At 40.7% G+C, this 26702-nt stretch overlaps 1 protein-coding gene across 1 annotated transcript in view; it reads right to left on the bottom strand.

Annotated features, from left to right (window-relative positions):
* RCL1 (RNA terminal phosphate cyclase like 1) overlaps window positions 1-26252 on the bottom strand; it is a 69656-nt gene extending 43404 nt beyond the window's left edge. Inside the window, exons 1-4 of the mRNA XM_046664837.1 lie at window positions 25949-26252; window positions 8738-8809; window positions 6421-6596; window positions 878-952 (exon numbers count right to left, since the gene is read on the bottom strand). Coding sequence (XP_046520793.1) covers window positions 878-952; window positions 6421-6596; window positions 8738-8809; window positions 25949-26084 — 459 coding nt within the window. The 5' untranslated portion in view covers window positions 26085-26252. The remainder of the gene's footprint in view (window positions 1-877; window positions 953-6420; window positions 6597-8737; window positions 8810-25948) is intronic.
* Window positions 26253-26702: the final 450 nt, after the last annotated feature.

The raw sequence follows: 26702 nt of genomic DNA, 5'->3' as shown, positions 1-26702 counted from the left end.
TGACACCCAACCCAGTGAGGTTTCACCAAGGAGCTCTTCCTTAGAAAGCAGACAGCCCTTTCACATTCAACTTGTCCATCTCTTCAAGATTAACAGCACCTTATGTTAGTTCCAAGAGGGCACATGCTAAGCAAATACACCCCATCATGTCTCAGAAAGAACGGCAGACACAGAGCCAGCATGTCCCATCAAAGCCAGGCAGGTCACTCTACCACCAGGACCTATTTCTTCATCCTTAAAAAGAGAGATTGACCTAGTTCGTGAGCTAATCCCATTTCTTAACCATCAGGAACTTATTTCTCCTTCTATGCAATTAACTGATCTATCAAAACTCTATACTATTAAATAAAAATGAAGTCATTTCCCATGTTTAAAAACACCAGTTTAAAAAGCAGAGATTCTAAACAGCTTAAGACATCCAGTGTTATCACACTTGATTGATGCAATTCCTTTCAACGGCAAACAAACAGATGTTACATTACTTCTACTAGTTTTTGAAAATACTGATAATTCTCAGGGGCATCCAGGTTGATCTAGATTAGGGAGGCAATATGGCCAGAATCCTGGCTCCACTACTTATTAGCTGAGTGACACGGATGCAGCTGTTATAAGGAATTAAGGAGTTAATATACATGGAATGCTTATGACAGTGCCTACCACAAAGTAAGTGCAATGTAACTGCTGGCTACTATCGTCATTACTCAAGTGTCCCTTTCACTTGAAGTCTATAACGTTTGGTTCACGAGTCCTGTGTGTCTTCTCAAAAATGATGACTTCAAATGTAATACACACACACAGAGTCATACAGCTCTTCCAATGAGCTGATAAGAAAACGTTTTATGCAGATATATACAGCCAACAATTCATACATTCTTACCTTTAGCTCAAACGATTCACCATCAATCCCAAACTGTTTCAGTAGAGGAAGGGCTGTTGCCTTAAGAACATCAACCTGCAGAATTATTTCAGAAAAAAAGGTTTAATTAAACCTTGAGCAGTGGCCAGCCTAGTGCTGCAGTGGTTAAGGTCACACGCTCCACTTCGCCAGCCCAGGGTTCACAGTTTGGATCCTGGGCACGGACCTACGTACCGCTCACCAAGCCATGTCGTGGCAGCATCCCTCTATACAAAATAGAGGAAGACTGCCACATACGTTAGCTCAGGGAGAATCTTTCTCAAGCAAAAAGAGGAAGATTGGCAACAGATGTCAGCCCAGGGCCACTCTTCCTCACCAAACAAAAGCCTAGAGAAGATGGAAAGAAGAAAGAGTCTATGAAGTTGGTTGAGGCTTAGCAACCAGGTAGATGATACAGTCTAGTAAAGAGAAAGGATGCTGGCTTACAACTGCAGGCATGGGCTGGCTCTGCTCCCGAGTAAGGCCGAGCTTTTACAAGCCACTGGCTCCTCTGAGCCCCCTTCCTCATTTATGACATGGAGACTTACATCTACCTTACAAGTTATCATCGTGAGCATCACACGCATCATGCAAAAAGCATTAACAAACTGCTGGGCTCATACAGAAAACAAACTGGGACCTAAGCTCATTCTTTTAGGTATAAACACTATGGAAGAAAATACCCTTTTTCATTAATCTTTTTCTAACATGGTTGTTTAAAACGTTCAGAGCCAGTAGCAGTCCGAGCCAAAGCAAACCAAACGAACTGCTCAACGGCTTCCTAAGAACCCTGCTGACGCCCACCCCACAGGCAGTTGAAGGGTAGGTGGTGAGTCCACGAGGGAGTGGGAGCAGCACAAATCCCAACCTGCACAGTTCATGGCATGGCTGTGCCAAGTGTTACTGTTATTTCTTCCCTATTCAGAACTGGGAAGAGGCCTGGGGTCCTTTCTTGTTCATCTGTAGATTCCTCATAGAGTATAAGGACGACATTCAAATCACGTTTCTCTAACAATTCAGCAAATGCTGCCTCAACTGCAACATGGGAAAGAAAACGACTCCCTTACTTGTTCCCAATGGAACAAGAGGGCCAGCAGCATGAGCAGAGGGTGTAGGGAAGGCCCTGGTCCTGCTTCAGGCTCTGCCGCTAGTCAGCTGTGTGGCCTCAGACAAGAAAATCCCAAATGTCTGAATTTCCTTGTCTCTGAGGTAAGGGGTTCAGCCTGTCTCCAAATTGCTACCAACTCCAACATGGGAAGATTCAATAGAATGATATTCCAATAAGGCTATGGAGCAGCGAATAGGCCCCAACTACATATTCTGATATCAGAAAATTAACCAGAGGTAGAAATGACCTATGAAGCCTAGGAAAATGTTCAGAATAGATTGGGTGGGGCAGAAGCAGTTACTAATAAAACTCATAAGATTATAGCTAATTTCAATTAAATATTAAAGCTAAACACACCCCAAAACTTAAAATATGTATTTGGGATTGCCAGAACCAAAAAGAATTCAGTCTAGGTTAGTATTAAGGGCATCTGGGGAGAAGGCCAAGCCTTCTGGAGAAGTGGGGGATGCAAGGATGCAAGTTACTCTGCCTGCATGACTCCCTGGAACCAGGCAGCCACCAGCTCTCCTGAGGAAAAGAAAAGTGAGAAAACTGAGTATCCTTTCTGGCTCATCCTACCTATATTTGGAGTCATAAAGGATGAAGTAAAATCTGAGGGTCAGTCAGAAGTCCAAGTGTAACTCCAGGTGTGATCCTGTCTCCTAAATCAATCTCCATCTGACGTGGAGGGCAGGCAACTTGGTGCGGTGGACAAGGGCTGGAAAAGCAGATGTGGGCTTGAGTCTCACTCTGCCTCTTACCACCTATGTGACCTGGACACTTCCCTATCTCCCCGGGGCCCTGGTTTCCTGCTGAATGAAACCAGGGTCTGGAATGGACACGCTCCACAGTCTCCTCCAGCTCTGCACACTAGTTTTAGCAGAGTGGGGGTGGTCTGCAAGTTCTGCTTAAGGGAAACTGAGCAGTCATTCTGTGGTTAGAGAGAAAACGCAAAAGTCTGACTCAAGTAGCACCTGAGAGCAAAGGCATCACCCTTCAGTTCAGTCAATCAATCAACAGGTAGAAATGTAATCAGAGCCATGCCAAACAGAAAAAGGAAAGAAACTTGCTCTCAGTTACTTTGTCTGAAACAGTGACAAGAACAGGGTTCTCACAGGGTTGGTACAAGAATTAAATAAAAATGGATACATATATACGTACCTCTGTACACCTAGAACAGTGCCCAGCACACAACAGACTTTATTGTACTTCTTTTTCCCTTCCAGGAGGGTAATGAAAAAGAATGAAATCCTCACTCACCATTTGAGCAAGTCGATAGCACCAATAAATATCTACCAGGGGCTCCGGTGCCAAATCACTGAGATTCAAAGGAGACCTCCTGCAACTTTTCTTTTGAGGAAGTTCTGAGGAAAAAATAGTCCCTACCCATTTGTAAAGCTCATCCTGTCACTTCTGCTCCATATCTTCATCCCCCTCTGGACTTATGCAGGAGTTGTTACCCTTATTAAATCCCCCAACCCCTTTTATTTAATTCTTTCCTTCTGCATCACAGCTTCTCTTTGGCCTATAAGCAAGCTCAAATTTCCCCTCATTTAAAAAAAATTCCCAACCTCAGCTCTGCAGGAGTCATCCTATCTAGCCTTCTGGAAGAACCTCTAACTTTCCGTGGTTCTCTTTTCTACTTATTCCTGAACCTGTGACTGTCCTTACTCTCCAATGACACTGCTCTCTCAAAGGTCAATAAAACTTCTCACCGCTGAATCTCCCTGTCCAATCCTAACGCAACTCCTGCAAAGACTGGCTCTCTCGGTCATCCCGACTCTTAGGACTCAACTCCTGCTTGGCTTCTCCAAACACTTCTATCTCCACAGCCACTGTCTCCAGCTCCTCTTGCCCCACTCACACGTTAAACATTCATTTCCTCTTCTTCTATTCTCAGTCCCCGGGACTACGGACAAAAACTAACACCCACAGAGGCCAGAAAGGGAATTTAAATTAATGATGAAGTCAGCTAAGACCCCAAGATAACTGGAGAGCTCACGTCTTATCCAAAGAGGGCAGCTGATACTCAGCTCAAACTGATGGCTATCTGGAGGAACAGTCATCCAGCACTGCCACATCAACCTCCTATAACATAAAATCTGAGGTTTCAAACAGGAACAACCAATTCAGATACACACACCACCAGACTGTGCAAGCCAAAGGAAAACACCTGTATGATTAATTCAACTACAAAGCCACCAGGGTTCAACCTCCACACTGGTCAATCTCATTCTCCTAGGGATTTAAGTATCAGTAGGTGAGATCCTCATGACCTATCTCTGAAGCTCCAACTGCTAACTAGATATCCCCATATGGATATCCCACCAATATCCCAGAGAACAGGACCAAAATCAAACATAACACCCATTGGCCTACCAAAACTTCCCTCTTTCCTGTATCAAACTCTTTCTGATCACTATCCTTCAAGTCAACCAGGACAGAAATCATGGAGTTATTTATAACCACTTCCTCCTATCCCATCTCCAATTAGCTGTCAAGTTACGAAGTCTCCCTTCCACACTGTACTTCATATCTGTCCTTTCCTTTCCACTTCCATCTCCATAATGTTCAAGCAAGTTGACACCTCTCCAATTCATTCTTCATTCGGCCTCCAGAGTTATCTTCCTAAAACCCAGACTGACTCTGTGGCTTCCCTTCCTCTAGAAAACCTTCCCCAACCCTCAAACTTTGCTTATATCTCTATCAGATCCCAGAAGTATTCAGCCTTGTGGTCTCCCTAGCTGTGTTCACAGCTGTCCACCCCATGAGACCGAGTCCCCTAAGAGCAGAACTCATTGTACTCATCCTTGTGTGCAGAGAGTAAATGCAGACATGAACTGATGGAGAAACCAGACATTAAAGAGAAAGCTCGAAATGAAGGAGCCACAGGCTGAAGAAGTTACTCTTTATCCCGGATTAGATGTATTTATTTTATACTGGACTGCAGCCAGAGACTAACCAAGGTCATTTTAGTCATGCAGTTTGCAAAAGCAGATAGTCCTGCAGCATACGAAAACAGATTTTTTTTTAACTCTGCATAAAAGAGTTAAGTACTATTTCTGGGGAACTTGTCAACTAATCTTTGTCACTATTAATACACAAAATCTGTTAAAATATTGCCAGTGATAAGAGCTTTTAAGATTATTAGCAATTAGAGAAAAACAGTACAAAACTGGGACCAACAGCACCAGTCACCTATAGACTTCAGGGCCTTTTCCCATTATTCAAGGCACCTTCCTCCCCACTCCAATCTAAGTATACAGACCTCGTCACACTTTTAACTGAAGGACCCATTTCCTAGAATATTCCAGAAAATGCAGGAAGAAAGCAATCATTTGAAATTAGTTTAAAATTCTAAACAGTTTATGCAACATTCCTTTACAGCTAAGAATTCCAGATCTTGCACTGTACTTGGGATTCTAGGAAAAGAGTTTATGTACCTGAATTCCCAAGAATTGGGGAATAAGTCTTTTAATGCCTAAGAACACATTAACCATAGTGTCTCGGTGAATACCAGCAGTCTCCACTTCAGGATTCACCACACCACCTAACTGGTCTTCCCTGGTTAGGAAAGCTACACAGCCCTCAGCTCTAAGATACCGTCTCTAGACAGGAGAGCATCCAAAGATGGGCATCCGTCCCACCCAAGAAGAGATCTAAGGCAGGCCTGGACACAGGACTTCCCTAATCTCTCTCTGTCTCTCTCTCTCTCTCTCTCTCTCACACACACACACACACACACACACACACAAAACCCATCCCAGACTGGCACTAAGACAGTTGTGGTGGCTACAGTGAAAATTCCACCTGTATATTAAAGTATCCTCTCCATACGTGGAGGAAAATTAGCGTGTTTAATAAGAAGCTTGCTGGTGCCCATACACTATCAAAGCTCACATATACCTTCGTTGCCCTTATGCCTTTTTTCTAAACCTGCAAATTCTTCTTGGAAGAAGAAAGTGCTAAAGTTTACGGTTGAAGCCTGAGCAAGTCAAGATCACGCTGCAGCAATGCCAAGGAGAGATTATTTTCTGTCTAAACTTTTGATCTGCTGCCTTCCAGCCTCAGCTATCACATGACCTCATGAAAGCTCCACTCCCATACACTTCAGCCATCAGAGCCATATTTCATGTCAACGATGACGAGACTGCAAGCATCTGTTCTGAAGGTTCTTAGACACAACAATGAAAGGCACCTTGATGAATGTTAACAATTGTCACTGAATTTGACGATTACAAGTCTTGGTTCATCTGCCTCCTAGAGTGATTAATCTCTAAATCTCAAGGAAAACAACAAAACAAATAGGCTCAACAATAAACCTGTGCTTTATCAGGCACTTGTTTCTCAAAAGTTCACTTGTGCCAAGAGACAAAACAAAAATCACACCATGGTTTGGTTTGGCCCCACTACTCACCGAAGGGTCAGTCTGGTCATTGGTCACTCCTCGCAGAACTATTCTTAACGGGTGCTTCATAAATGGAGCCAGGCAAAGAAGACTCTCCAGGTAATAGCCAATGCTGCGAAGGACACTACAGTCATGTTCCACAGATCCACCATACAGGAGGCCAGGCTGATAATATAACGTCGTTCCTTACACGGGAGGAAAGAAAGCCACATTCAGCAGGAAAAAAAAAGTATCACACAGGCAATGAAGGCAGTGAGTCGCAAAGGGGAAGTCTGACAAGGGCATCCAAGAGAGTTCAAAATGCCATTCCTAAGAGCCCACAGTTCAATCCAAAAGCTGACTCATTACTGTCAAGCCCTTGTAACAATAATAAACTGCCAGTGTAATTTAATAAACAGTAATAAATCAAACCCCTCCCCAAGCCACCCAAATTGCCAAAGTCGTGGCAGGGCACAGAGGAGAGATTCTAACGGACACCCTAGCCTCCGAGGAGCACACTTTTAGACTCTGCTGATGAGGGGCAGGGAGGCGTTACAAATGATGTTCTGAAATCATCATACCAGCAACCAGCGTCTTCTAGGCCCTTGAAATGAGATTTCTCATATATCACAGTCACCAAACAAGTACTTTATGGCACTTAATGCCATTAACAGTAGCTATTTTAATTTAATAGTAATAAATAAAATTATTGAATAGCTTTAGTGGAAACTCTTTATTATCTTTATTCACTCTTTCACATATTCGTATCATCCAAAAAGTTTCTTACTGGATTTACATATTGGAGGGGGAAGAAAAGTAAAATACTCTAGATGATCTGAGGGTTATAAATGGGTGAACTAGGTATTTTTGTTGCTCAAATGTTTTGCAATGTCTTCTGGCACAATTTACCAATAAGCAAATTTCAGAGGAAGGAGATGTGTTCAGTCACTCAAAAGGAAAGTCGTTCTTGAGAGTTTCATAAAATAAACTTAGGTTTTACTATATTAAAAACCAAAATCCCAACAATCACAATCAGAATCATATTCTTCCCACACTTCTCTAAGGGAAAGATTCTACATTACTTATTCTAAATATTATTAGAGTCATAAAACCAATCCTTTAGGTCAAAAAGCCAAAAGAAGACTACATAACCACTAAACTCTGCAAATCTGTTTATGCCTTCAAATTAACCAAATGAGAAATTGACCAGATTATCAGAATGAAGGCTTTTACTTGAGAGGGGCAGGCAGGATGGGATGAAGTGGAAGCAGGATCATGTAAATATCTCATTTCCCAACCTAAGCTGCAGATGTTAGAATTACCTGCCCTCTGATTCGCCAATAAAAATTGCTGAAAAAATCTCCAAGAACTTCAAGCCAAGGAAGACTAAGGGACTCATAGCTTGCAAAGGGCATCTGAAGTCTCATGCCTGAAACCTGTTCTCTACAAGGTATGGCTGAATGCAGCTACAGGTCAATGAGTCTGATGTGGTGGATGGTCACTTAGAAAGCCAAGCTTGTCTTCTTTCTTAAGAGAGCCAACCTATGAGAAAGGTGAGAGTTTCCTTTGATGAATACACATGCAAAGGTACATAGTTCATGGAGTTGGCCAAAGGATGCTGGCCATGGTATCCTACACAATATAGATACAAGAGTTTCTAATAGCAAACAAAGAGCTAGAAACCACCTAAATGCCATTGAAATACTGAGAGGGACTTGCATGTGCCAGGCAGGGAAAGTTCTCTGAGACATGTGTGCTAGTAAAAAATAGTTAGCTGCAGGATAATATGAAGAGCATGACCCTTTTGATGGTTTGAGATACAAGGTGCCCATGTAAGCAAATGCATATAAATGAAACAAAGGCACACACCCCAGGCTGTGACTGTGGCTGCCCCCGGGGAGAGTGGAAGAGGAAACAGGTGAAGGGATTTTTCACATTTTTTGCATATACTTGTACAAACTTCTTTTGAAAGGCAAAATAAAACAATAAAATTCAGCACATACAATTACCTCAGAGTTTGTTGTAAGATTTTAATGTGACAATATAAGTATATAAATGGACTTTGAAAAGTTGTAGGTAAATGTTAGGTATAAAATATATTGTTAAAAAAGAGGAAGTGGTTGCTTGTTGATTTGAAAGTTTCATTCTTCTAACTTCCTTAAATCAAGTGTGTGCCCCTTAAATTGGCAGATTTCATATACATCTCCAGACAATTGTATCACAGACAGAAAACTGGGTCTTTTCATCTGAGCACAATATTTATAACATCAAAAGGAGTGAGAAACAGAGGAATATTTAAGTAGCACGTGTAGGTGCTTTCAGCAATGGGAAGAAAAAAGGAGCTTACCTGTCTGATTTATTTCGATTCGAGAACCATTAGTTATTTTGTCCAAGAGCCTTATGAAGCTGGCTTCAAAATCTGTGGGAAAAACAGAAAGCAGAGTGGCCTCATCTTAGGTCACCATTTCCAGAAAGCACGTAGGTACTTCCTCCATCACACCTGGATTTTCCTCAGGATCTGGATGGGATCTCACTGGTTGAGGAAGCTGACACTTGAAAAGCACTACCTACCATATATATATATATATACAACTCAGCTTTCACATTCCACAAAAAACTGTGACTCTACCAGCAATCTAATGGGATATTAATTTCAGCAGCATAACACCCATAAAGATCTGTTCTTCTGACCTCAGGAGTGCATGCCAAACATGGGAAGAACAGTAGAAAGTAGGGAAGAGCTTTATTGTATTTTATTTTTTAGAGATTGGCACCTGAGCTAACAACTGTTGCCAATCTTTTTTTTTTGCTTTTTTCTCTCCAAATCCCCCCAGTTCATAGTTGTATATTTTCGTTGTGGGTCCTTCCATTTGTGGCATGTGTGACGCCGCCTCAGCATGGCCTGACGAGTGGTGCCCAGGATCCGAAGCAGCAAAACCCTGGGCCGCCGAAGCAGAGCACCCAAACTTAACCACTGGGCCACGGGGTCGGCCCCTAGGGAAGAGTTTTAAAGTCAAATTCTTACTCGCTCTAGAATACCTGAGGGCAGATTAAATCAAGGGCTCCCCTTCAGTCTCAGACGTAGTAAGAGGTCACTGTCTCTGCCATTCAACAAAGTGCCCCTTCTTCCTTCTTCTATCATCTTACTGATCTAGAGTTATCCGACCAGTTCAGTTTTTTTAATTTCATTACAAAGATACCTGAATGTACAGTATTACTGCTACCTTTATTTAAACGCACGCTTTAGCTTCAACCTCCTGCCCATGAAGAAGGACAGAAGACCAACTCTTCTGCACTGAAGGCACTGGGACTGTCTGATGCTTTAGGCAGTTCCCACTCCTGTAATAAACTAGCAGAGTTGGGGAACACAGACCCCGTGGTCACATGAACTCATCTCAAAGGGTGAGCAGATCAACTAAGCAATTCCTATCCACCTGTTCTGTTACTTAACGCTGTCCCATAACTCCTGTCATAGTAGATTCTGCAATCTGTACCAAGAGCACTAGGCTAGAAGTCAGAAACACTATTAAGTCCTGAAACAAGTAATAATAGTTAATAACAGCTGCTGTGTATTAATGCTTACCTTACAGCCATACATTCTCTCATTTAATCCTCATAACCCCGAGACAAGAAGTGCCATTCCCATTTTATAGAAAGCTGAGGCCCAAGAATGCTGACTAGCTTGCCCTGGTCAAACAACTGGCAAGTGGCAGAGCCAGGAGTCAAGCCCAACTCTGTCCTGCTCCAAAGTCCATGCTCTTAACCTCACCACGACACTAGTTTGCCTAACTCAGGTTAATCCCCGGGAGCCAACCTCTTCCTCTAGAAAATCAAAGACCTATCCAACTGTGGGCAGCAACCTACCGAGGGATCCTGCAGACAATTTAATGGGTTCCCAATCAATCTATGTTTAATGAAATCAGAAGAGAATAAATGATTTCAGAGTAAGTGTACATAATAAGGGTGCAGTTCATAAAATTTTGGTCTCAGTTTTACATAAATTTGTATGTGTATTAGGTTGTGGTATAAGTAGCATCAGAAAAATTAAAAAGTAACAACTATAAAAGTGAACTAGAAATTATTTCTACAGCCTTTTTATAAAAAAATATTGTTTTTAAAAATCAAGCATGATCTATCACACAATGCCACTTTCTCCATATGTTTACAGAAAATGCAAATTACTCTGCACAAAAAAGGGGAAAACTTGATTTGCTCAAGCTTTCGAGGTGCCTAAATGGGAGAGGGGAACAAGCATTTACGAATAAAGCCCAGGATTAAATTCCATAGCTTTTACAGATTATCAAAGAAAAAAAACAAATGTATGAGTTTAGAAATAATTTTTTTCTTTTTTTGCAATCCACAGGAATTCTTAAACATGAACACAGTTAAAACTGCCCAGCACAGGAACACGAGTAGGAACAGAATAGACACATAAAGAGACCTCCAGGCAGGATCATGCCCTGGTCACAGCAGAACCAAACACAGCTCATTCCAGAATCCTGGCAACAGTGAAGATATAGCTCCATCACCTGGTACAAAAAAGATCTCAAGTTCATCTAATAATATTAAGGCTGAAGTCTCAGACTTCATTAAGACAACCTGAGTAGGACTCCTTGCCCCTTCACTCCCCATACACCTTTTAGGACTCTTCCTCTTCAAGACTGCTCCTGGGGCTACAAAATTTCACATTACAGGAAATGTTCCAAAAATAAGCACAATTTTACTACATTGCTTAGGAATACATAATTAGGTTAAAAAGCTGTACAGAGAATCAACATGAATACCATAACTGTCAGGAAAAGTGACTACCATCAGGGGCACAGAAGGGAGTAGCAAATGGGCAATGTTCTATTTCTTGACCTGGATGGGGTCACACAGGTGTTCACTTTATAATCCTTTAAGAACTACTTTTATGTCATGCATTTTTTATGTTATCACATTTCACATTTTAAACAAATTTGCACTGTTAGGACCTCTAATCTCAGGATTCCTTAATACCACCTCCTATGCCTAATGTCCTCCCCTAACCCCCAAAGAAGTGAGCTGATCATTTCTTTAAAGCAGTCGGTAACTCCTATAAGACAGTGACAGTTGTCAGCCTGATCCATTCCTCACTAAGATAGGCAAAACTGTCTCAAAGAAGAGGAGCAGAAGAAAGAATAGACTCAAAAGATCTACACTTTAAAAATAAGAAGCAAATCTCAAATACAGTTTTGACTTAAATATCTACAAATACTAGTCTGCTTAAATAAATTATGGTGCATCTATATACATGAACACTCTGCAGCCTTAAAATTAATAAGGTTTTTGAAATCTCACAAGGTTGTAATCTATCATAACATTAATTAAAAAAAAAATTAATAAGGTTTTTTCATATACTGATATGAATCATCTCCACGGTATACTGAGTGAAAAAAAGTAAGATGCAGACAGCCATTTGTGTGAAAAATAAAAAAGTGCAAATGTATTTGCTTATTTATACAAAAACCAGTCCTGAAAAGAAGCACAATCTAGTAACACTGATTGCTCCACAGGGAAGGAACATTGGGAAAAGAGACAACCCTTTGGTTCCCTTTGAATTTCATGCCATGTGTATGTGTTTTTAAAAATACATAAAATTTAAATTAAAAATATAAATAAAGGTACTGTAACACAATCTAAATAGCCAACAAAACTGCTCTCATTAAATAGCTTATGAAAGATCTTTACAATAATTTGCGGCCATTAAAAGTATTTTTAAAATAATTATTTAATTACACGAGGAAATGTTCACACTATGGTATGGAAAAAATTAATAAGTAACATATACAACGTGATTTCAATTTCTTTAGAGAAGTAACTAAAAGAGAGCAAACTATTAACACATGAAATTAGGAGTCATTATTTTCCTTGTTAAATCCAAAACAATAGAAATTAAAAACACATACTCAATTCTCATAACAAATTTTTTTTTTTAAAGAAGATTAGCCCTGAGCTAACATCTGCCGCCAATCCTTCTCTTTTTGCTGAGGAAGACTGGCCCTGAGCTAACATCCGTGCCCATATTCCTCTACTTTATATGTGGGATGCCTGCCACAGCATGGCTTGACAAGCGGTGCATAGGTTCATGCCCGGGATCCAAACCAGCAAACGCCGGGCTGCCAAAGCAGAATGTGTGAACTTAATCGCTGCACCACTGGGCCGGCCCCTCAGATTAAGTTAAAAGATGTCATTCATTTGGAAATAATGTATGTATAAAATATATACATATTTTATGTTTAATATGTAGTTACGCACAGTGTAATAAATAATGTTATATTTTAACTTAAAGAAATATATAACATCTTTCCTAAAGTGTGAACAGATTAAAAAAATATTGCAGACCATAATAAAATGTCTTAAACAGAAATACCAATTTAATCAAAATACACAGGAGTCTACTAAAAAAAATTTTACCACTCTAAATACCTTAGTTATTAAGAAAAAAAGAGCAAAATGAACTGAGATTTTAGAAGTGGAACAAAATTACAAGCCAAAAAGTAAATGACAATAATAATCTCAAAAGAAGAGATAAACAAAATGGAAAATATAGTAGAAAAAAATTAAGCTAATTCATTGAGAAGACACAACACAAATCAATAGCTTCATTCATTTGTAAAAGGAAAGAAAATGTGAATTAATAAAGCCAGAAGTAAAAACTACAGTTAATAAAAAAGATTAATAGCTTTTGTGGCAAATATTCTCTATTATTTATTGATACATTTGAAATTAAGACGGATAACTATGTAAACAGATGACAAGTCAAAACAGATAAAACAAACCAGAAAAAGACACAAAAAGACAAACCCAATACAAAGCGAATGAGAAAATTAATTAAATAACAAGCAGAAAAGAGCAGTGATGAAATTATTTTTTAAAATTTTCCCAGCATTCAAAGAAAAATAATTCTTATATTACACATTCCAAACAAAAAAAAAATGTATAAAGATGGTTTCAACAGCAGAACACTTAAGAGCACCACAAATAAAAGACACCATGTCTTCTCAGAGAAGGGAAACAATAGAAAGAATAAACAAATGGGACTTCATCAGACTAAAGAGCTTCTTCAAGGCAAATGAAAACAGGATTGAAACAAAAAAACAACCCACTAACTGGGAAAAAATATTTGTAAGTCATATACTGACAAAGGCTTAATATCCATAATATATAAAGAACTCTCACAACTCAACAACAAAAAATCAAACAACCCGATCAAAAAATGGGCTGGAGGGGCTGGCCCCGTGGCCGAGTGGTTAAGTTCGCGCGCTCTGCTGCAGGCGGCCCAGTGTTTCGTTTGTTCGAATCCTGGGCGCGGACATGGCACTGCTCATCAAACCACGCTGAGGCAGCATCCCACATGCCACAACTAGGTGGACCCACAACGAAGAATATACAACTATGTAACGGCGGGGGGCTTTGGGGAGAAAAAGGAAAAAAATAAAAATCTTTAAAAAAAATGGGCTGGAGACATGAACAGACATTTCTCCAAAGAAGATATACGGATGGCCAACAGGCACATGAAAAGATGCTCATCATAGCTGATCATCAGGGAAATGCAAATCAAAACTACACTAAGATATCACCTTACACCCATTAGAATGGCAAAAATAACTAAAACTAATAGTAACAAATGTTGGAGAGGTTGGGGAGAAAAAAGAACCCTCATACACTGCTGGCAGGAATGCAAACTGGTGCAGCCACTATGGAAAACAGTATGGAGATTCCTCAAAAAATTAAAAATAGAACTACCATACGATCCAGCCATCCCACTACTGGGTGTCTATCCAAAGAGCTTGAAATCAGGAATTCCAAAAGTCCCACGCACCCCTATGTTCATTGCAGCATTATTTACAATAGCCAAGATGTGGAAGCAACCTAAGTGCCCATCAACTGATGACTGGATAAAGATGATATGATACACACACACACACACACACACACACACACAATGGAATACTACTCAGCCATAAAAAAAGGATAAAATCGTCCCATTCACAACAACATGGATGGACCTTGAGGATAAATTATGTTAAGTGAAATAAGCCTGACAGAGAAAGACAATCTTTGTATGACTCCACTCATATGTGGAAGTTAAACACGTAGACAAAGAGAACAGATTAGTGGCTACCAGGGGAAAGGGAGGGGGTGTGGGGTGGGCATAAAGGGTGAAATGGTGTACCTACAACACGACTGACAAACAATAACGTACAACTGAAATTTCACAAGGTTGTAAACTATCAAAATCTCAATGAAAAGTTAAAAAAAAAAAAAGAAGGTGCATCCCAGGAATGGGCTGCAGATGAAGTACAAGGAAAACAACAACATAATTAAATACAAATTGAATATAAAAACAGGAAAAACAAGTTGCTACTGAAAAGGCATCTGATAAAATTCAACATCTATTTCTCATTAAAATTCTGCTTTCAAAAATATGAAAAGTGAATTTATTCATTATAAAAGAGTTTATATATAAAAATAGAAGCCTTAAAAAGTTCAAGGAGGGGGGCTGGCCCCGTGGCCGAGCGGTTAAGTTCACGAGCTCTGCTTCAGCGGCCCAGGGTTTTGCTGCTTTGGATCCTGGACACGGACACGGCACCGCTCATCAGGCCATGTTGAGGTGGCGTCCCACAAGCCACAACTAGAAGGACCCACAACTAAAATACACAACTATGTACTGGGTGGATTTGGGGAGAAAAAGCAAAGAAAAAAAAAGATTGGCAACAGTTGTTAGCTCAGGTGCCAATCTTTAAAATTAGTAACTATTGTTCATCAAAAGACACCATTTAGAGTGTTAAAAGACAAGTCACAGAGTGGAAAAAGATATCTGCAATACTTAAACACAGACACAGGGGGCCGGCCTGGTGGTGCAGTGGTTAAGTTCGAACATTCTGCTTTGGCAGCCCGGGGTTCACCGGTTTGGATCCCAGGTGCAGACATGGCACCACTTGGCAAGCCAGGCTGTGGCAGGCGTCCCACATATAAAGTAGAGGAAGATGGGCATGGATGTTAGCTCAGGGCCAGTCTTCCTCAGCAAAAAGAGGGGGACTGGCAGATGTTAACCTTCCTCAAAAAAATAAAACAAAATAGAGCAATGCATAAACTTAGGAAACAAAAAATATAATCATTAAAATTAACAATAAATTTTTTTAAAAAAACATAGATACAATACATAAATTGTGGTATATTAATAAAATGTAATACCATGCTACCACAACAAAAATCAACAAACTACTGCTGCTACAACAGAGATAAATCTCACAAACATGATACAGAATTAAAGAAGTCAAACACACAAAAAAAATACATACTCTATGATTCCACTTATATAAATTACAGCTAATATTTTAGAAACCTAATCTGTGGTGTAAAAAGTCAACTTACCATTTATACTGGGGATGGTAGGAAACAGTGTGATTGGGAGCAAGCAAGGAGAGTGGTTTTGAGGGGTGCTGGTCATGTTTTATTTCTTGACATGGGTACCGGCTATAAGAATATATTCACTTAGTAATAATTCATCAAGCTACACATTTATGGTTTGTGCACCTTTCTTAATGTGTAGTATACTTTGATAAAAGCCTATTTTAAAAAATGAAAAATCAAGTTCAAAGAAGTAATACCTTTTAAAATACGAAAAAAACAAATAAACCCAATTATCTCTCCAAATCACCATGATACTAGACATGCCATTAAATATAGCTCCAAAAAATGACAGGTGTCAAAACAACAAAGAAATATCAATTAAAGGAAAGGCTATCTTACTAATTAAGCGAGAGGATTTAATGTACTTTGACTTTACTCTACATTGCCATTTGAAAAAAGAAAAAAAAGCATAATCTTTGACCCATCAAGTCCACATCTAGAACTCTATCCCACAGAAATAGAAATACGCCAGGATATTTGTATAATTTTTACTGATGCTTTATTTATAACAAACACTGAAGATACTTTTTTTGTCCCATACCTTCAAATCTACCTAGATATTTTGTTTTGCTTATATAAAAACCTGTAAAAGAGATAAAATCAACAAAGGGCAACTTAATTCTCTAATTTAGGCTATTTTTACCACCTTTCAAGTTTACTATTTATATCCAAACTCTTCAGAGTTCTAGTTCTTTTCTTTACAAATACATTGGGCGGGCTTCACAAATACATAGGGCTAGAGCGTATTTGCAAATACTCTCTATCCCTAATTCACTAGACATTTCCTCCATCTCATAAAATTACTAAAGACAGAGCAGGACAACATTATACAATAATGAAAGAGTCATCCACCAAGAAGACACAGCAATCCTAAATTCACCAAAGTTGCAAAATATGTGAAGCTAAAACTATTTGAACTTAAAAGAGAAAGACAAATCCACAACTACAGTTGGAGACTTCAATATCCTTCTCTCAGTTATCACTAGAACTAGATAAAAATCAACAAGAAGAAACAAAAACTCAACAATACCATCAACGAGCAGGATCTAATCGACATTTACACAACACTCCACCCACAACAGCAGAATACACATTCTTCCCAAGGGCCCATGGAACATACACCGAGATAGACAATATCTTGGACCATAAAAAAAAAATCTCAACAAATTTAAAAGAACTGAAGTCATATAGAGCATGTTCTCCAACCATAATGGAATCAAACTGAAATCAGTAACAGAAAGGAAAATATACCGACACTTGGAAACTAAACAACACACTTATAAATAACCCATGGATCAAAGAAGTCTCAAAGGCAAGGAAAAAAACACACTGAACTGAATGAAAATTAAAATACGACATATCAAATTTGCAGGACACAGTTAAAGCAATGTTGAGAGGGAAGTTTTATTGCACTAAATGCATACATTAACAAAGAGAAAGTTTCCAATAATCTAAGCCCCACCTCAATAATTTAGAAAAAAGAGCAAAATAAATACAAACAGGTGAAGAAAGGAAATAATAAGAGAAGAAATAAATAAAATTGAAAACAGAAAAATAACAGAGAAAAATCAATGAAACAAAGACCTAGTTCTTTAAAAAGATGAATAAAAATGATAAACCTCTAGCAAGACTGACAAAAAAAAAGAGAGAAGACACAAATCATCACTATCAGGAATGAAACAAGGGATACCACTACAGATCCTGCAGACATCAAAAAGGTAATACAAGAATACTATGAACAACTCTACCTATATAAACTTAACAATTTAGATGAAATGGACCACTTCAAAAAAACAAATTACCACAGCTCACCATAAGAAATAGATAATTTGTATAGTCCTCTAACTACTCAGGAAATTGAATGTATAATTTTAAAAAGTCCCAAAAAAGAAATCTCTAGGCCCAAGTGGTCTCAATGGAGAATTCTATCAAATGCGTAAAGAATTAAAATCAATTCTACACAATGTCTTCCAGAAAACAAAAGAGGAAACAGTTTCCAATTCATTTTAAGCTAGTATTACTCTGATACCAAAATCAGACCAAGACAATACAAAAAAGAAAACTACAGATCACTACCACTTATGAATATATACTCAAAAATCCTTAACAAAATATTAGCAAATAAAATTCAGCAATATATAAAAAGAATTACACACCATGACCAAGTAGGGTTTATTGAAGGAATGCAAGGCTGGTTCAATATGTGAAAATCAATCAATGCAATACACCATATTAACAGGCTAAGAAAGAAAAATCACATGATCACATCAATTGGTACAGAAAAAGCATTTGACAAAATACAACACTCATTCATTTAAAAAAAAAAAAAACCTTCTTGGAAAAACAGGCACAGAAGGAAACTTCCTCAACTTGATAAAAAGCATCTAAAAAAATATACAGCTAATATTATACTTAGTGGCGAAACAGTGGATGCTTTCCTCTTAAGACCAGAACATGGCAAGGAGATCTGCTCTCATTACTTTTACCTAACATAGTGCTGGAAGTTCTAGCCAATGCAATAAAAAGAAGGAAATAAAAGGCATAAAGTTTAGGAAAGAAGAAATAAAACTGTTCCCATTTGCAGATGACGTAATTCTCTACATAGAAAATCCCAAAGAATCTACAAAATAACATCTAGAACTAACAAGTAAATTCACCAAGTTTGCAGGACACAAAATAAACATCCAGAAAAAATAAACTGTATTTCTAAATACTAGCAATGAACACATAGAGATCAAAACTAAAAATTAAAAATACTGGGGCTGGCCCCGTGGCCAAGTGGTTAAGTTCGCGAGCTCCACTGCAGGCGGCCCAGTGTTTTGTTGGTTCGAATCCTGGGCACAGATATGGCACTGCTCATCAAACCATGGTGAGGCAGCGTCCCACATGCCACAACTAGAAGGACCCACAACGAAGAATACACAACTATGTACCGGGGGGTTTTGGAGAGAAAAAGGAAAAAATAAAATCTAAAAAAAAAAAAAAAAAGTAGTATTTCCCTTTAAAAAAAATTTAAAAATACTATACCATTTTCAATTGCTCAAAAAGTTAAATTTTCAGTGTAAATTAAAACATGTACAAGATATATGCTGAAAACTACATGACACTGATAAAAGAAAATAAAAATCTAAAAAATAGAGAGATATACTATGATTATGGATTAGAAGACTCAATATAGTGAAGATGACAACCCCTCCTAAATTGACATATAGGTTTAACACAGATCCTGTCAAAATCCCAGCAAGATTCTTTATAGATATAGACAAGATTATTCTAAAATCCATATAGAAAGGCAAAGGAATTAGAATAGCTAAAACAATAATGAAAAATAAGAATAAAGTTAGAGAGATCAGCCCACCCAATTTTAAAATTTTATTATATAGATATAGTAATCAAGACTGTGGTATTGGCAAAGGGATAGACATACATAGATCAGTGGAACAGAATAGAGAACCCGGAAAGGGACCCCTACAAACATGCCCAACTGCTTTTTTACAAAGGTAAAGAAGTGATTAAACAGAAAAAAGCCATTTCAACAAATGGTGCCAGAGCAGCTGGAGATCCACAGGCAAAACAAATGAACCTGCACCTAAGTCTTAAACCTCATACAAAAATTAAACGTAAAACTGTTAAACCTTTAGAAAAAAACATGGAAAATCTTCAGGATCTAGGGCTAGGCAAACACTGCTTAGACTTGACACCAAAAGCACAAGCAATAAAAGAAAAATGCGACAAATTTTATTTCATTAAATTAGAATATTTTCCTCTGCAAAAGACCATGTTAAGAGAATGAAAAGCTATAGAGCAGGATAAAATATTAGCAAACCACACATTTGGCAAAAGACTAGAATATGTAAAAAATTTTCAAAACTTAGAAAAAACAAACAATCCTACTAGAAAATGGGCAAAAGACTTGAAAAGACATTTCACTGAAAAGGCTATGCAGATGAGCAAATAAGCACATGGAAAGAAGTTCAACATCCTTAACCACTAGGAATGTGCAGATTAAACTATAAGATAGCACTATATGCTTATCAGAATGGCTAAAATTAAAAATAGACAATAATAAATGTTAGCAAGGATGCAGAGAAACCAAATCACCCCTACACTGCTGGTGGGAATATAAAATAGAAAGGTCACACTGGAATACAGTTTAGCAGTTTCTTAAACATACAACCCAGCAATTTCACTCCTGGGCATTTGTCCCAGAGAAAGACAGACCTATGTCCATATAAAAACTTGTACATGAATTTTCATAGCAGCCTTATTCATAATAGCCAAAATACTGAAAACAATCCAGCTGTCCTTCAACAGGTGAATGGTTAAAAAAAAACTGCAGTATTTTCATACCATGGAATACAATTCAGCAACAAAAAGGAACTTGATAAAAACAACAATTTGGATAGATCTCCAGAGAATCATGCTGAGTGAAAAGTCAACCATAAAAGGTTATTTACTGTATAATTCCATTTATACAACATTCTTCAAATGACAGAATTAAAGGAATGGAGAACAGATTAGTGATTGCCAAGGGTTAAGGAGTGAGTGTGGAAAGGAGGGAAGAGGGTGTGGCTATAAAAGGACAACTTGAGGAAAGCTCGTGGTGATGGAAATGCTCAGTCATCTTCACTCTTATCCATCTCAATATCCTGGTTGTGATATTGTACTACAGTTTTTCCAGATGTTACCACTGGGGGAAACTGGATAAAGTGTAGACAGATCTCTCTATGTTATTTATTTCAATTGCATGTGAATCTACAATGATCTCAAAATAAAACGTTTAGTTTAAAAAAAAAGATGATGGACAGTTCAATCTGGAATAGCATTTTACAGCTTCTAAGCAACAGGAAATCTGAAAACAGACCGTTAGGATTCTTGGGATTTGTCTTTAAAATATGTGTGTCTTATTTAGGGCAGCCAATAATCATCACATGAGAGCAAACTTTAATAGTCAATAGAGGCACAAGAGGGCAGATTCCTAATCAACAAGACAATACTCAATCCACACTTAGTATAGTTGTCAGGCCTTCCCCAACTGCAGTTATCTATCAACAACTCTGAGTCCTAGGCCACGGTGAAATAAAATATAGGTAGATCCTTGTGGTATAACAATATATTTGGTCTTTGTCATCAGTTCCTGGCACTGAGCTCCTAAAACCCTTGGACATTCCAGAGTGACAGAAGTCTCTTTCAAGTTATTCCATAAGGCGCCCATTGTAAGCATACCTGGGTTTATGCTAACGAGGTAACTTAGGGTGGGGGCCTGAAATAGCCTCAGGCTGGGGCTGCTCACCAGAAGGAGCAAATGATTAGACGGTTAAAAACTTCCGCCTCACTTACTGACCTCTAGAAGGGGAAGGGTGCCTAGGAAATTACTTCCTATTAAAACTCTTGAGCAAGGAGAGAACTTCCAGGTTGGTGAAGGAATCCACATTCTGGGAGGGTGGCACACCCCGGTTCCACAAGGACAGATGCTCCAGCTTCAGGTGCCTTCCAGACCTGGCCCTATGTACCTCTTCATCTGGCTGTTCATCTGTATCCTTTACAGTACCCTTTATAATAAACTGGTAAATGCAAGTAATTGTTTCTCTGAGCTTCGTGAGCCATTTTAGCAAATTATCACACCCAAGGGGGGTTTGTGAGAACCCTCCATTTATAGCTGGTTGGTCAGGAGTACGAGTGGCCCGGACTTGCGATTGGCACTCATGATTGGTATCTGAAGTTGGGGACAGTCTTGTGGGACTGAACCCTTAACCTGTGGGATCTGATGCTATCGCTACATAGAGAGCATCAGAATTGAGTTAAATTTGTAGGACACTCAGTTGGTATACCCCGAGAATCAGAGAACTGCTTGGTATGGGGGAAAAAAACCACACATCTGGTGTCTGAAGTATTGAGAGTAGGGAGAAAAATAGAGTGTTCCCTTATAATCTTCTTTTTAGAAAATCCAATTTATGAACAGCCAGATTTACCCCTGAAATAATGCAAGAGTTTACCAAAAGGTGTTTTACCTTTCAAAGGACCTCTATGTAGCATGTTTCCTTAGCACAGTTTAAAAGATTCTTTTGATTGAAAATCCGCTTACTCCTCCTTTTTCAGAGTCTCTGCTTAAGCCACGTGCAGCACTCCCATGGGACCAAACAACCCCTCTCTAGGGTTCCCAGGGGAAGACAGTGAGGCTTAGTCACGTGACCTGCTCAGGAACTTGGGTAGCAGCAGTCCCGTGTCCTAACTGCTAAGCCAGTGCTCTTGCCCAAGTCCATCATTTCTGTATTCTCACTTTAAACAATTATCACTCTCGTGGAATTCTTTCCATTTGGACCTCACCTTAGCCAGAAAGTATTAACTCAAGTGAACCCTGCAAGACACAGCCCTCATGGAATCCACAGACAGACGCACTTTGGACAGCTGCTTTATAATATGACAAGGAACACCCAAGTCCATCTAACCAGACGGGAGAACAGGCCCTCCAGGCTGGAGCTGGCTGCAATCTCTTTCCAGCTCTGTCACTCAGTGGATGTGCAACGTCACCAGCTATCTTACTTAACTATGTCTTGGCTTTTTTATCTTCAGTAAAACAACAAAAATATTTATTTCCTGCTAATAGGAGTCGTCTGAGATAACATTAATTGTTCATGTCCCTCAAGAGTGAAGCAAAAAGTACACATGTGGCTATATAACTAATAAAAACCATTCCAGGATCATCTTTCCTTGGGGTTCAAATACTTCTCATTTACAATCCCTCTGCATGTGGAACAAGGCAATTTTACTTAACAGATTAACTGCTCTGCTTTAAGGCACAGAGTTTGACCTGTGTCTCATCCCCTTCTGAATCCCTATGCAGTCTTCTTGGTGCCACATGCTAGTATTCCCAACCATTAGGAACAGAGGAAAAGAAAAGCCTTAATAATTAAGTCCAGTAGGCCAGAGTCTTTCAACATGGGTGCTATTGATATTCTGGACAGAATAATTCTTTGTGTGGGGAGCTGTCCAGGGCATTGTGGGATGTTTAGCGGCATCCCTGGGCTCTACTCATTAGATGCTAAGGGCAGTCTCCCAGTTGTGACAACCAAAAATGTCTCCAAACACTGCCAAATGTCCCCTGGGGAGCAAAACTGCCCCTGGTTGAGAACCCCTCATTATACATATAACACACAAACATTTGGAAGCCATCACCTAAAAGGAAAACTTTAGCCTGAAAAGAGAAGACAAAGAGAAGGCACAATTCTCTTTAAATACTTGAAAAGTGTCCATATAGAAGCAGGAACAGATTTTGGATGCCACAGAGCAGAACTATACCCAGTGGGTAGAAGTTACATAATAATAAAACCAGCTAACATTTATTCTCGCTACATGCCAGACACTGTTCGGTGCACTCGGAAGTACTGTTCCATTTAATCCTCACAATAACCCTCTAAAGTCAGTAGTACTGGCCCCACTGTATAGATGAAAAAACTGAGGCTCAGAAATGATAAAGAATGTACCCAAGGTCTGAGAACTAATAGCAAAAGGCAGAACCAGGACTCAACCGAGGTCTAACTCTGAGCCCAAGCTCTTAACACCACTATGCCTACGACAAAGTAAAAATTTTACCTTAACATAATAAAGAACTTTTTGACTTAAAAACTGTTTCTTTCACCAACACTGATTCTTGCAGCCACCATCTCAATCCCATCTGTCCAGATCAGCAGGTCCAGAAAGCCCTCCTTCATTACCTACAGGGAAGTGGGCTCTGAACTCTGCTGAACCTCTTCACAACATTCATCTCCTCCTACTTCAAGTTACTCAAGCTACTCACTCAAGTTCTTCCTACTTAGAAAGCTCCTTGAGAGCAGGGCAACCAGCTTCTCACGTTTACACCGCGACAAAGCCCTGCATATACTGGGGCTCGACAAACCTTTTCTGAATGACGGCTCCTGAGGCAGAAGGCCTCCGCACCACCCCCACCCTCCAAAGCCCACACCAGAAGAGATGTCTAAGCAAGCACCTTCCAGAGATGTGACTCTTGCATTTGAGCTGAAGATTTTACTGGATATGCTCTGATTTTTTCCAATTCTCAGCATCTAAGTCAGGAAGGGTCAGAAAGGGGTAGACGACTGGTAACACAGCTGGCAGGGTACATCTTCAGTCAAGCTACCCACAACTTGCTTGACTATGACCACATATCACGTGTCACAGGTGACACGTATTTATGTATATGTGTATATGTATATACACTTTCATGTGTATGTACACATATGTATATCTATGAATGCATGTATATACGTACATCTCAATTCCCTCTACAAGAAACTAAGCAAATGTCTACAAGGTTTCTTGAAGCCAGCACAAAGAGGTCTAAATCAGGGGCCTCTTTTTTCTCCTGGTATATTATTAAGGTAAGGCAAATAATGCTCCACGTAGTGTTCTCCCTAAAATACCAGCACATCTGCCAACTAGTATTACCTCCTCCAGGCACCAGAGTCTGGCATCTTTTCAGGGAAGTGCCAAGTGGCCAAGCCCTATTGGAAGAAATGGGAGTTTGTGTGTTTGTGTGTTTGCATGTGTGTGTGGCAGTAAAGAGATGCACAAACAGTGGAGGGGGGAGAGAAGGAAACATCCTCTGGAATATTAAATATTAGTTTGGAGGTCACCTGTCAAGAGACTAACACTAACTGTATCTTATGGGCACTCTGTTTCCATTAGAAATCCCAAGTCTCCAGGCTAAAGTATTCTATTTCTCTAAAAAAAAAAATATCCAGCTAGTGTCAAGTTGACTAGGCTAATCTGGGAGTGAAGGGGAGAGCTGGCTGGGAATGCCACAGAGTAGAGCAATTAAGCAATTGCTTTGCCCAAGGGCCAGACTCAAAATAAGGAAAAGAAAGGTTGAGAGGAAGAGCATCTAGCATAAACCATGCTGGCAGTCCCTCCCTAACTTCCTCTGTGTTTTGAGCTGTACAGCAAGGGCAGTAATCGTGTACTAACACAAGCCTTTCCTACTGTCACCAGGTTCCTCTTCACGGTATGAAGGTTCTTCTGGTTCTTTCCTTCCTAACCTTCTATCTCCATCAATGACATGGCACTTTCCCCTTTTTTGCAACGAATCATCATTCAAAAGAGGCAGAAATGTAACTGTTCAGAAAATGAATTCAGATAGATGATGAAATGGGCTGGCCACCTAGTACAGGAACTAACACAAAACCAAACACATCAAGACGACCCAGGAAACTTCCAGGACCAACCACAAACCCTCTCCTTCAATGTCCACATAGGTTTTTCCTTTTCTTCTTTAACTGAGTCTCCCAACCTGGGATAACCAGACAGAAGCTTTCAAATGCATGTATCCTATTCCAGGGGACCAGTTGAAAATCGGAGCCATTTAACTCGATGTGTGTTTAAATGGGGCCCATTTTTAATCTGTCTACCTTTGTAGGACAAAAAAGGGAGCTTGGAAGCCTGTAGTTTAGCGCTTGTCACCAACCCTTTACTAAAGTCAAGGCAATTAGGCCCATGACTGCTAAAAATTTATCTCAAAGCTCCTGTCCTGCGCACATCAATCACAGTCACGGCTGAAAACAAACACAGAATTTTTAAAAATTCTTTAACCCACACTCAAGGAGTGGTGTGAAGGCAGCCGAGAAATCATGGCGACAGAGACAGCCAGTGATGAAGGGGGCAGCTGCTTCTCAGATCTGTTTTGGGACAGGGTACGGAACCAACCAGTGGTACTTTTCTCTCCAAATCTCGCTCCATCTTTACATCAGCCCATTCACCACATTTTGGTCCAACAAACTGTTTTTCTCCTCTGAGAGGTTTATGGCGAGAGCAAAAGGGACTGAAGACAAGCCAGGGGGCGATGCCTAGGGATTTGTTGCAACACGTAATGCTGGAAAACGTGTAGCTGTTTACTACCAGCGCCCGGCAGACGCCAAGCGCAGCGCGCAGCTGAGCGCACCCCTCGGGGCCCGACCCCGCCTCCCCCCCTCAGCCTCCGGCTCGCAGGAATGTGGAGGCGACGCGCCACTGGCCCTCCCCAGCGCGCCCGCGGGACCCGGAGGCTGCCCGCGCGCCGGCCCCTGGGCATCAGCGCCGTCTCCCCTCGGCCCCCGCGCCCACCCCGCGCGCTGCCCGCCAGAGTTACCTCGGAGGCCCGGGTTGTCGTCTCTGGCGCGAATCTTTCGGATTTTGACTGGGCGCCCGCTCAGAGTGGACAGGACCAGACGCTGGCGCAAGAAGTTGCAGCCCGCGTAGCTGAGGGAGTGCGCCTGGGTCGCCATGTGCGCGCCCTCCACAAAGGTACGGGCGGCCGGGGCGCGGCGACTTCGGACTGGCGCGGGGGTCGCAAACCCGGCGGCGGCGGCGGCGGAGACGGTGGCGACCAGGGCTCCCTCCCGCAACCCCGCAGCCCCCGGCGCGTCCACGTGGTTTGGAACAGGAAGACGGAGAGACGAGACACCGGGTCAGAGGGGAGCGGGGCGGAGCCAGTGACCGCCTCCCCGCCTCCTCGCCCGGCTAGGGGCGGCCCCCACACCGGGCCACGCTGCTATTGGTCCGTGCGGGCTCAGGGCGGTGCCCTCCACGCGCCGCCATTGGCCCGCGCTGGAGCTGGGCGGTGCCCGGGCCACGCCGCCATTGGCCTGCGCTGGAGCTGGGCGGTGCCCGGGCCCCGGCAACAGCGCGCCGCGGGAGGAGCGCGGTGGGGGGAGGCCTAGGAGCCGGGGCGCGAGAGCACGCCTTCCCTGGCCGTCTCCGCGGGGTCTCTCCCGGCGTGGGGGCAACGGGAGGCGACGGACTGGGGTTGAGTGCCTACTACATGCCCTATACTTAGCCTCACTACTTAAACAGCAACCCCTGGAATGTGGATGGTATTATCTCCCGCGCCTTTATCTTAATAG

Source organism: Equus quagga, chromosome 6 (assembly GCF_021613505.1).
Source record: "Equus quagga isolate Etosha38 chromosome 6, UCLA_HA_Equagga_1.0, whole genome shotgun sequence".
Classification (NCBI taxonomy): Eukaryota; Metazoa; Chordata; class Mammalia; order Perissodactyla; family Equidae; genus Equus; species Equus quagga.
The sequence above is the reverse complement of the archived record's forward strand: the minus strand, read 5'-3'. Positions and strand labels throughout refer to the sequence as shown.